This window comes from Uloborus diversus, chromosome 3 (genome assembly GCF_026930045.1).
Source record: "Uloborus diversus isolate 005 chromosome 3, Udiv.v.3.1, whole genome shotgun sequence".
Lineage (NCBI taxonomy): Eukaryota > Metazoa > Arthropoda > Arachnida > Araneae > Uloboridae > Uloborus > Uloborus diversus.
The window spans coordinates 135,003,411-135,016,725 of record NC_072733.1 but is presented as its reverse complement, the minus strand read 5'-3'; the positions used below and the strand labels follow the sequence as shown (position 1 = coordinate 135,016,725).

General features: G+C 33.3%; 1 protein-coding gene across 1 annotated transcript in view; it reads left to right on the top strand.

Annotated features, from left to right (window-relative positions):
• Window positions 1–2,156: 2,156 nt before the first annotated feature.
• The window catches only part of LOC129218954 (galactose-3-O-sulfotransferase 4-like), a 126,653-nt gene continuing 115,494 nt past the window's right edge, over window positions 2,157–13,315 (top strand). Inside the window, exon 1 of the mRNA XM_054853273.1 lies at window positions 2,157–2,318. Within this exon, the coding sequence (XP_054709248.1) occupies window positions 2,194–2,318 (125 nt within the window). The 5' untranslated portion in view covers window positions 2,157–2,193. The remainder of the gene's footprint in view (window positions 2,319–13,315) is intronic.

Here is a 13,315-nt window from a genome sequence, read left to right as displayed (position 1 = left end):
TTTTTCGCACATTCAAATTGAGTTAATTGAACTGAATCCTTCCATTTAATTTTTTACACTAATGTAGAAAAAAAGTAAAGAAAGAACCACAATGCAACGCAAAGGAAGTTCCTAAAAAGTGTAAAAGTAATATAAGAGCAAAAGATTAATTACAAAAAGTTTTTTATATGCATTCATTGCTTGTTATCCGATGGTTACGTTAGTCACGTTACGTTAGTCACACACAGTTTTTCGTAAACGCACCATTAAGGGCCAAAAAAGATTTATGTGTAATGAATCTGTAGTATATTTTTAAAAATAGACTGTTTGCCTCTTACAAATATATAGGCCAATGTTAAATGCCTGCGTAACTTTCAGAAAAATTTTCCTCGTAACATAAGCATTGTTTCTCAGGGTTGCAAAAATGTTACGTTAGTCACGATGCCTTTTTTGGCAAAAAAATACCTGCCAGCGCTTATTTTGCTTCAAATTCTTGGTAGAAATGAAAAATAGTCACTTTGTATATTTTAAATCTTCATATTAAAGCAAAAAACATTTATTTTTACTCCCGGTGTAGGTAAAAAGAGTAAGAAAATCAGCTGCGAATGTTACGTTAGTCACTATGGAATGACCCTAGAGAAGAAATAAAGGACGTTTGCCATATTTTGGAGTTTAGCAACATTTTGGCGACATGAAAAAAAAAATGTACTCATAGTATATTTTCGTTATGTAATTATTTTGACCTGAAAGGTTTAAGTTGCAGCAATAACTGCATTGATTTGGCGAAAAAGTAAAATTGACAAGCTTTGCATTCTTTATTGCAACCCTACTCCCGTCAATTTTCAATTGAAGTTATTTGTAGTAGGAGTTGTTATTTCTGACCAATGGCTAATGAAAGAAGTAAAATTAAGGCCCACTCACTTACGTAGGATGTGACCTGTCCAATGAGACATCTGCCTTGACCGCACAAAATTAAAATGTTCGATCTCTTTGGCAAATTTCTAAAATTCCAAGGTGACGTATTCAAGCTGTAGAACCAATGACGCACCTGCAAATTCCGTTCCAACTTTCCTCTCTTTTTCGCCCCTTCACGAAAATGGACATTTCTGAAACAATACGGAGCCAAGGGCCAACTTTTCGCGGTCAGACTCTAGCAAGACTGATTCCTCCCCCCTCCACCATTCCTTCGCTAATACTGGCTAAACGTTCCCTGGAGTTCCCCATTAACTGCGTCAGAGCCCGACAAAAAGTTCGGAAGCGGATATGGCAGTGGCGTAGCAAAAAGTTCCTCAAAGGGAGTGATCAGACTAAAAATAGCCATCCCTGATTTTTTAAAATGTAAATAAACAGTTATAAATTTACTTTGATTTTTCACAGACCTTGACATACATAAAATACACACATAAAAGCATAATTCGTTTACATACATAAAATTCATTGGGTGCTGAAAAACGTATTTTTAACAGAAGAAAATGACTTGAACTTTCATTATCGGAATTTAATTTTGAACTTCAAGGAAGGGGTCCAGACTCGGGTACCACCTCTTCTCCTACGCAACTAGTATATGGTTAAATTTGAATGGAATGGGTGATATCAGCCCTTTTCTATGGTCAAAAATGGAAAATTTCTGAGTTTTGGGAGGATGTACCCCCAAATCCCCCACTAGATACGCCCCTGCTATTCACAATAAACTTACTAAGGCGATGTCCAAAGTACATAACCCCATGCTGATCAAAAAAGCGTCTTCTAGGAAGGGGGGAGGGGAGAAATTTGAACTTTCAGGCAGTAGAGAGGCGTTTATTCGGGGACAAGCTCTAACAAGCGACAAACTTTTTCTTCTTTTTTTCATTACTAAAGAACTATTTTCAAAGAAAAAAGACCTCTGTGTGATTGTTCCATCACAAAAATTTTGATTGACCGCAGAGATGGCATATCTTCTAATTTTACCCTTATTAATTGTATTACTTTTTGTCATCAAAATTAATAGAGGAAGCGGGAATCCACATATCTATAACGTAGCAATAAATCTGTTTCTTACTTTCGTAGAGAAAAAAAAACGGTCTGAAATTCTATCTCCTCCCTAAATGATCCCACGCCCTCTAGTGGAGAGCGCAACTGGGTGAAATAAGCAGACGACAGATAGAAAGAGAAGCTAGCTGCTTGGATGCACGAAATTTGAAGTCGGAAACTACTGCCCAAGATGGTTACGCAAATATGGGTTTCTTGCCGAGTCAAATAGCACACAGAAATCTAATTATTGTGTATATAGTCTTGATTTGTTTTGTTGTGATATACATGTTTGGAATTCCGCCGAAGCGACAACTGATTGGAGTGATAGGGTAAGTTTTGTGTTTTTTTTTATTAATGTTATTAAACATAATGTTTAAACTCACAAAAAAATATTTTTCAAAATTTTTTTTTTTTTTTGTCTAAGCTCTATATGACCTAGAAAATTAACTGCACGAAACCCAAATACATGCAAAACCAATCACTGTGATAAAATATGACATTATCAGTATAAAAATGTATGGAAGCCATATCCATATTTCGGTTTAAGGGGGGGGGGACCCACTTCCCCCAACCGACCCTAAATATTGACATGAGAAACAATTTTGAAGTACCTTTTCACTTCTATTTAAAGTTATTTTTAATTTTTGTGGTACTAGCACATTTTGGTTCAGCTATCGAAAGATTAAGTTTTTGTCAATTATGTTCACACATTAAATATAATATCTTATAACAAATTTTCAAAAGATAACATGCTACGTTTTTAAGGGTGCTTTTTAAGAGCTTATGTCCACGTATGTTATTTTCTAAATCTTGTGAATTTACTTCGCCAATTGAATATTTTAAATAAAAAAACTAGTAGATTTTTTTTTTTAATTTAAAGCATTGAATATTTAAGCCATCAGTTTCCGAATCTAATCTTTGATTATTGTTTATGCTGCGATACGTTTTTAGATGCACAAACAGATGTGCAAAGAGTTGTTTCTCAATATCGCTTCATTAAGAATAAGTGAAATTAAATTGTTTTTGCTTTCGAAATGATTTAAGCAACCTATTCAAATCTTCATGAAAAAAAGTTGCAAAGTGCAGCATTTTACTTGAATCAATTTTTAAAAAGCTCCTGCAATGAATCGCCCATTTCTTTCACTTCATTTCTGTATGCTTTTCTTAATACATTATCCCATGCATAACTATGGTCTATTCTTACTTTGCTTGGATATAACGTTATCATTATTGTAAATTACTTATTTTGATTTAATATTCTACTTCTACAAATGTAATTTGTTCGTTAATAGCTTCATTTTTTATTGCTTTCTAATCCAAATTTCGTATTCTTTTGGCTTTTAGTAAGAAGCCGATATTGTAGCGTTACATTGGTATGAGTTATTTTATCATGCACTAGCGGCCCGCCCCGACATTGTTCGGGTTAAAAAAGAAAACTATCTTAAATAAATGTTACGCAGGTACTTTTCAGTTTAAAATTTAATAATAAGCAACATTTTTATTTTATGAGTTTTGAAACAAACTCATTTACCTCATTTCCTGATCAAGAGATACCAATATATAATACCCAGTAAACAATACAATCTTCCCGTATGTAACGTTGTACCACGTATCGAATAGTTATACGTTTAGCTTCAGATTTCATGATGGTGATGGCATAAGGAATTTTCATTGGAAATTAAGATCACTTAAATTGGAAAATTAATTATGCAGGGATGCAAGGAAAATGAGCAAAGTGATATGCTGTTGGTGATGTAAGAACAGTAATCTCAATCATATTAATCCGTAGTTATTTTAATCGGGGTCCAATTCCATTGCACATAGATTATGCAAATTAAAGTTGCGCCAGAAAAGCTCCAAACCTTTTTTACAATCATGGCTAAAGCAATGACAAAATTGAAAGCGAGTACCATGAATCTTATAATGATCTCAATTATTCTGGACTGACTGTAGTCGTACTGATTCCGATACACTTATTAAATACGTTCAATTAACCTTTATACTGGTAGCTCAAAATATTTTCACAACATTGTGAAGTATGCATTGGTACAACTTGTAAAAATTCAGGAAGCTTTTTGTTAAAGTCACTTGATTTTTCTCAGAAAGAGTATAAAATCCTGTGAAATCCCGAAACGTTCCAAGGAAAAAAATCAATAACGCTTCGGAATTTTTTTTTTCAGTGTGTCATTTCACATTGAACGACAATCATAGTATTTCTGCTGACGTTCTCCTTGCAATATGTCGTCACAGAGATATTTATGAAATGTTTGCCATACAGCAATAGGATTCAAAAGTTGACATAGTTATAAACAATTCTCTGAGTTTAGGAGCGAAGTACGAAAGTTACATGTATCAAATAAGGTTAGTTTCCGAGGTTTGTCATCCTCGATAAGACCGAGTTCTATACTTGCTGCTTGATAGGCTGGCAGGAGCTTTAAGTGTCAAAAAAGTTTGAAAATTTGTTGGACCAAGAAAATGATCCAAATGAATTCTTACTTGACAAAATTCCGATTGCCTAATAGGAGAAATATTGTAATTCGACTGAGAGTCTCAATCCCGGGATGCCTTTCAACCTCTTGTACTGGTTTTCTTCAGAAAACTTGCTTTCTTCACATGCCGCTACTTTTTTTTTCTTTTGGAATTTCTTCGGATATTATATTTGTGAGCAATATTCTTTAATAATATCGTTTTAAATGCCTAAATACGATCATGATGAATATTTCTCCAAATAATTTTATTTAATTTTCCTCTTCGTCAATTCATTTCCTATTGGATGTTTTTTGTTCTTCATCACTTGACTTTGAAAGTAGGGTAATTATGGGCACTTACTCTTTAAGGAATTTGCTAAACTACATGTACTTAAGTGAACTCATTAGCAGATGTTTTTTATTTCGATTTTTGTAGGAATAAAAAACCTTAAAGGATAGCCTGAAACGCGTGCGAAATTACAACCTTTATAAGTACGGATTAATATCGTCTGCCTGCACTACTTGAATTCAAAAACTAATTTGCTCGAAGCGAAACCCAGTTATAATTCGTTTGGATGAATTTTGAGGCATTAACATTCTGGGACTCTAATTGGTTTGCAACGTTCAAAGCTAAAAGTTTGCTATATACCTTATCGTCTGCAGCCTCAAATATATGTAAAGGTTTTTTGGTTCTCATAACAGGCGTCGCGATATTTAATTCTTTCATGTCTTCTCAAACCTCAGCATTCGGTTTGAAGAGAACCGTCAACCATTCTGCCATTACAGGTGCGGATTAATCGGAGTTGGTTTTTACGTATAATAAGAACAAAACAGTTGGAAACAAAAACTGGTAGCGAAGACAAACTATTGATTTAAAAAAATAGTATGAATGCATATATGCATAAATTATAGCCTATGTCACTCAGTAACAATGCTCCTTTTATGTAGTAAAAGAATTCGTTCAAATAGTTGAAGTGGTTCCGGAGAGTACCTCGAACATATAAACACACAGAAATCCGCTCTCTTTATAATATTAGTATAGATAATTAAAAAGTGTCAAAATCATAAAAGTGCGTTGCAATTTAATTATTTCGATCTTTACTGCTAAACCACTCAAAGTGATAGTTCATTACGATTTGAAAATGTTGCATCACCAACATCAGCAGTAAAAAGAAATACGTATCAGTCAGGCCCGTGTCTAGGATTTCAAAAAGGGAGGGGTTCAAACTTGTTTTGCTTAAAACTTAGATCTTCAAAGGAAAGTAATTAAGGATGTTGAATAAACCATTTTAGTTTGATAACCAGAACCCCCCCCCCTTTTTTTTTACCTTTTGTGTTTTTTAATAAAATCTTTTTTTTTTTTTTTTTACAGTTTAACAACCTGCGAAAGTGGAAAAAACAGCACACATAGTTTGGTGGCATAGTCTTTTATGCCACCAAATCCTAGTTACTTTCTTTTCTTTTTCCTTAAATAATATTAACAGAAATTTAATGAAAATATAAATTTGATACCAAACAACTGCTGTTTCGCATAGAAGCATTCTTCTGATATGTGAAACGACAAATTCATCCAGCAAAAACTAAAGGCGTATCCAAAGGGAAATATTTGAGGATATATCCTTCTCCGAAACCCAATAAGCTTTCCCTTTTTGACCATAAAAAAACCTAATAGTAAGCAAAGTAACCATTTCCCCTGCCCCTCTTTTTTTTTTTTTTTCTCTTCTTTTGGCTACATCATTGTCTGATACTCTCTTTAAATAAGTTTCCCCTGCATGCTCAGCATTGCCGGACTTTTCAGCCATTCCTTCATCGTTATTTTTTCAAATATTTAGCAATGAAGGTGCTTGGGAATCCTACAATTCAGGAAAATGTTTATTGTTAAAGATGAGTAAATATTAAAGAGGTTGAGCACTGTATCAGAGTATTAACTCTAAAATTGATTAAAACTAAAATACATTTTGAAAAATTATTTCATGATTCATTGTTTTGTTTTTCCTTATGGGAGGGGTTTAACCCCTAAAACCCTCCCCTTGGACACGGCTCTGGTATCAGTTATGGTTAAGCAGTATAATGCATATAAAAGTACTCGTTTTTACGGTCGCCTGTAATACAATCCGCCCTCGAATGTCACAGAGCATCCGCCCCAAATGAGATTAAAGACCCTACACAATGAATCCCTCCCCCCCTAAAAATTTCAACATGGTAGTCTGGGCCAGTTCTGTTGCGGTGGGAAGATAAAGCACAGTATCTGCAAGTTTTTCATTTTTATTTTCCTTTTTTTTCAATCTATTGTGCTTTGGTTTTATTGCAGAAGCATGCTTATTTGGTTTCCGCTGAAAATAAAGCACGAAATAACCCGTCAAATTGCAACATTTCACTATTGTTAATATGGAATCCGAAACGTGGTTCTTCAAATTTCTCAAACTTATTTCTGCAGATAGTGTGCTTTACCTTCCTGGGCTGTTTAGTTAATGTGAAATGAAAATAAGTTAAAAAATTATATATTGCTATTAAAATGGCTTTTAATTCAAACACATTTCACATGGACACACATCACGCTCTTTTGTCCCATTTATATAAGCATAAAGTACTAATTCTTTTAATTCCTTACAGGTAATGTATGAGCTTCAGAAAACTTATTACATGGAATATTTTCTTCATATGTGCCGACACATGTAAAAAAAAAAAAGAAAAAAAAAACACTGCTCATATCATTTTTAAAACTTTGCACGGAATTATAAAATAAAATTAGGGGCAGCTCATTGACGGATTTTCTAGTTCCTCAGAGAATTTCTAAAAACTAGTAGAATATATTTAGTAGTACATCGATAATATGTACTCCTAAAATTCACCACTTCTGCTAGGATGGTTCGATACACCTGTGTGAAACAATATAAAAAGAATATTGTCATAGTGTGACTCTGACAATGTTTACCTCTTCTAAGGGTAATAGGGAAGGGAGGGGGATAAAGAGAATAGGGAAAAGGCTGAGTTCAGTTACTTTACTAGCAGTTTTGCAAATTATTCTAACTAATCCACGCCAATAACACGTCTCTTTTTCATTGAACTCGTCAAACAGAAATAAACAGTGTCAAGGTCGTACCTCAACTTACCAGATAAAGCTTGACCGCGAAGAGAATGCGGCTGACCTTGAAGCAAACACATCATTTGTGTCGTTTGTAATAGGTTGATTGTTATTATTTTGTGATAGATAGGATCAGTAAGAACGACTCTCACTTTTAGGTGCTTTCTGGTTGATTCCACCTGTTACAAATGATACAAAATGAGGTTTCGCTTCAAGGTCACCCGTCTTCTCTTCGTGGTCAAGCTATATCTTTCTACCGAATTGTGATCAATATTGAGACTCTACACAATAGTTTTTTAGGTCTCCAGGAAATATAATAACGATGATTAGGAAAAGTGCCGAAACTGCAGAAATAAGTTTTTGAGATATTTGAAAGAACTGGGGGTGGGGGGGGGGATTCTATGTAACAATAGGGAAATGTTGGAATTTGACATTTTTACATGCTCTATTTTCAGCGGAAATCTAACCAAATAATCAAGCTTGTATAATATAGCTAAAGTACAATAAATGATTTTTTTAAAAGAAAGAAAAATTGTAAATACTGCCCTTTACCTTCCCGCGACAGTATAGGTGATGTAAACGTCATCAGAGAACTTGGTTTGCGTCGGATTATGATGCGAGGTCAAGGAATTCGACTCGACTACAAAAATTTACCATTCCAAATTTCAGTTTCTAAGTTTAGAAACTACCATAAGTTCATTGATTGGCGGAAGGAGGAGAAATCTGAGCCTCCACTTACAAAAGGAATTATAAAGCTTTGAAAAAAAATGGAGCTTGATGTCGAATCTACTGAATTGTCGAATTTCCAAAACTTCCAATGCAATGTACTCAAGAGGTGAAACGATGCGTAAAATTTAGCTAGATGAAAACGCTACGATTTGTGGTGCAACCGTGTTACTTAATTTTGACGCGATATTGGTCAACTCAAAAGGCATAAGTGGGAATTTAAAACTAGTATTAAAGTGATCGTGTACGGTGTGTAATCTACACAAAAAGCCTACTTTTATGTGATTTTGCAATTACATTTTGATTTTTGAGGAATTTCATATAACTTTTTCCAGTTTTGATGCAATAATGCGCAATTTCAAGGCGTGGACGGGACTTCAAGGTATTATTCGTTATTAAAATTCTTAGGCGCTACTGTACCAAACTTAGTTTGATTTTTGCTCGAAAGATACTGATCTCATACAAATACAATTTGAGGTTGATATTGAAATGATTGAAAACAACAGGATTATATACATTGCTTGAAATTAAATTTTGAAAGATAATCTTGTTTACAAAAAAAAAAAAAAATGCTTACTGAAAAATAATGATAATTCTGCAAGTTATGTCACTTTTCGCAACAAAATGATCTATTCATTAATGTGTAAACATTTATTTAATTCTGCTATTGGTTTAATATCCTTGGGATTTTTCATAAATTCTGTTAAAATTCGAATAAAAAAAGCTATGAATGAAATCAACACCTATATTTTGATTAATTTTTTACCTTTTTAATGTATTTTATTCCGCCTTATATATATATTTCTTTAATTTGTCAGATTTTATGTTTCTGATATAAATCAGTGAATGTAATCCTAACAAATACTTACACTTCAAATTTTTCGCTCTTTCAAAGTAATATGTTTTCCTCAGAAAAGAGTTTATCGACAAGAAAATGTAGAAAGAGGAGTAAATTTCTATAGTATTCATTTCGATTGCTTTTATGTCAAACAACAGCTGAACTAAACCTGACATGACAACTTAAGTAGATTTTTCGCTTCGTCTCTCTATGAAATAAGTGTTTCCAACTGCATCTGCACTACTTACCAGATGTGAAGACATTTATTTTATATAATTATTTGTTCTTACTTAATCCATTTGGTCGGATGTGACCTTTTCGCATTTAATTCCGGGGCTACTTTGGGATTTAATTTATACGCATTTGAATACAAGGAACAATTATGTATCATTATATAAAGTATCAACATTCTAAAAAAAATTGTATGTGAGAAAATGATTAGTGTATGTTACGGACGTGCCTATACAATCACACCCGTAACAAGCAAAAATCATTACTTTATAAGTACAATCAAGTGTTTTAGAAATTTAAAATTTTTATTATGATATCACATGGTGGCTACTAGCGCAGCCAGATCTTCTGATTTTTTATTTTTATTTTTTGATGAAAACAGTCTTTACTGTGAATTAACTTTTGTATTAGGATTAGAAATAATGTTAAAACCAAAACCTCAGGGGGGGGGGCAAGTTTTTATCTACCCCTTTTCGCTGCGCCACTGTCATAGATAATGGTTAATTATTACGAAATGTATAGAACCTAAAGTTTATAGTTCCAGAAATTAAGTGCAAATGTACAAGTAAAAATGTAACACCTGTGCAAATGGATTGAGCATTCAGTGTAAATATTTCAAATAGGCAGGGGAGTAGTGAGAGGGAGGGATCAACTTCCCTAAACACCTTGGTTTTTGCCAGGGGCGAATGCAGTCTAACGGAGGGGGGGGGGATCATGCTTAAGCATATGGTCTTAAGAATTTTCGGGAATGTTGCAGAAGTCAATAAAAAGTCTCCCGAATCAGCCAGAAATAAGATTTTCAGTAAAGTGTAAACGTATTTAACTAATTTAATTAATTAATTTCAAAAATTCGGTAATTTGAAAAATGTTTTTCGTTTAATTTTAAACATTTACTTTACAGAATAATTTTAAACACTTTAATCTTTTACATTTTATTCATTAAGTATTTGAACATACTGTATTAGTGTAGAGCCCTACCCACGAGAGGGGACTGCTGCGCAGACTGCTGCATTAAAATTTTTAAGGGGATTGTTTCAAGAGGTTCTAATCTTATTTTGAGGGTATCGTTCATGTTCCGTACATTTTCAGGGCGGTGCGCAATCGCTCTAGAAGGCAATGAGCATCCCTGATACGAGTTAATAAAACCCAAATTGAAAATGGTTGGATGTTCCATCAATCCGATTGGCTGTAGGAGGGTCTTCTTGTTTTTTGCAGTGAATTGAAAAATTTATAAATCTATACCTTTAGTGAAGGATTAAATAAGCATAAAACTCAGGATTAAACACCAACTAACTGAAGCAACAGTAAAAAAATAAACATTTTATGATGTATTTGCACTTAGTATTAGATTTCTCTAACTATAAATAAGAGAATACTTTGCAAAATATTCGGTATGTGAGCGTTTGTATATATATATATATAATACATACATACAGAGAGAGAGAAGGGGGGCAGACAATTCCCTAGAAAGGTGAAATTTCTTGTCCCAGTCTCATAGCAACCATAGAAACCGTTTTCCATTTTCTTTTTATTTTCACCATCTAAAGAACAAAATAACAGGCATTTAACAGTGTTAAACAATACGTATACATGTGTAGGATTAATGGTATATCGAAAATGTCATTATCATCCACTGTTCCTAGTCAGAAGTTGTCTTAAATTGTATGCTAAGACAGCATAAAAAAAAAGTTTTTAAAAAATATTTTTATAATGCTTCAAGTATCTTGATTTGAAATCAAGTGTCTTGTTTGCTTAATTGTATACAATAATGTGATAAACACCGTCATTCTTATGAAAAGAAAGCGAAAGTTTTATTAAGTGATGATAACATTCCGGTTTCCGTTACTGAGTCAAGGTTAAACTGCTAATAAACAAACCGATTGATTATTCATTACACGATATTTTCTTTTTTTAATATTTTGTCAAAATCAATTTTAATCAAAGGTTTTTTGATTTCGTTCAATTAAATGATTCTTCAGAGACTGAAAATTCTGTCGTTTATTCGTAATGAGATAGTGTTAAGAATTTTTTTTTTTCTCGATCCTCTAGAACGTAAGGATAAATAAACCTAAGAAAGAGAACAAGCAAAGCAAACGATTGAAAAGAAGACAGAAGCAGTTCGAACCTGAGCTGTGGATATAATATTTATATAGGTCATTCATGATCTATTCCGTCATTATCATGAACGAATGGTAATAGAGTCGAACTCGCTTATAACGAGAGCAAAGGGACCGCGATATTTGCTCGTTATACCCGAGTGCTCGTAAAAAACTTGTTCGTGAAAAAGTTCATCACAGTTGATTTCTTTCTCTTTTTAATCACTGTTCAGTCCCAAGTAAGTTGGTTACTTTGCTTTGAACTGTCTGAATGTCTCTTTCTTACGTCATTGTTTTTGAGGAATACACATATGCACACATATACAGGGTGTTCCATTTTAACCTGCAAGACCATTATTTTCGCATCCGTTAGTCCTAGATGTATGCTTCCAATTGCAAAAATGATCAAAATCATATGCAGAGTTAAAATATTGAAAGTTTGAAGCGAAAATAAAATTGAGTCAAAAAATACAAAATTTAACTTTTTATACGGGCCCCAGGTCCCTTAACCATTCTTTAGAGAAATAATCTCCATTGAAAACTATTAGTTATACAAAAAACTTGACATTTAGGCGACCCAAACTCAAGGAGATATTCCAGTTCAAAGTTTTAAGGGACCATACAAGACAGGGGTGCCCACAGGGGGGGATTATGGCGCAAGTTGCGCCATCAAAATTTTTGGGGGGGATTTTTTTTCCAGAACTTTTTTTTTCTTTAGGACATGAAATTTTTGAATTTTGGAAAGAAAAAATATTTAAACTTATTCAACAAGAAATAAATACATTAATAATACTTTTTTCACGTACTCTTCAGGGCCGTCGCCAAAAAGGGGGGGTGCTACACCCCTTAGTTTTTCAGAAGTGGGGCAGCCAATTCATTTTAGCGTTGAAAACGAACGAAGAGAAAGTGAAATTCTTTGTTGTTTTAAAAAATTAAAATAGTAATTATAAATGAACAATTGAAATAATAGAGACAAAAAGTATTTTTTTCTGTAAAATTTGAATAGAAAATGTAATCTTAAAATACAATTTGGGAACACCTATGATTCTCTTTTATTAAGAGTCGCGGAAATGTACGCTTCAAACATTTTTATTAACCAAAAGAAAGTATTCAGTACAGTACACTCTTCACTAGACCGCAGAATGGGTATGTCTGCCTAGTCGGAAACTATGGGCTCGGCTCAAATTAAAGTATTGTGCATAGAGTAAAATTAGCATAATGGAAGGAGGAAAGGCGACAAAACTAACATGGTGCACGCCTTGTCTCTCTGCGGCCCTGGTTATACAAAACTATGGTTCATGGTTCTTCAGTAAAAAAAAAAAAAAAAAAAAAAAAAAAAAACATAAATAAATAGGACAACTTCATTAGAACAGCTCATAGGATAAGATTCGCCGAAACATTCCTATATGTTTTTTTTTTTTTTTGATGAAAAATATTATCCTGGAAATCATTGCTAAGTGGAGAAAAATGTATGGGTCGCCGAACTAAATTTGAAATAGAGAGAAGAAAAAAATAACAGTCAAATGCAAAGAGAGATTCAATGTATTGTAATGAATACTCACACCAAAAGTTCTAAATTTTTGAATGTCAAAATCGTAAGTAAATCATAGCTTAATCAAGAGATGCAGGTGGCATATTTAAAATAAAATGAAGTGGAATAGAGACCTAAGGTATCGCAGAAACTTACAACATCTTTTCAAAATGTTAAAAATCCTTTTTCCAAGGCCGCAAACGTTTGTATTGCAAGAAAGCAAAAACATTAGGGGGGAAATTGAAAGTTTTATTATGGAAAATCCAAGCTAATAATCGTGTTTGGCGAAGGAAAATTGGAAGAAAATATTACCACAATATGTTTATGAGTAATTAAAATTGACAATGAAGA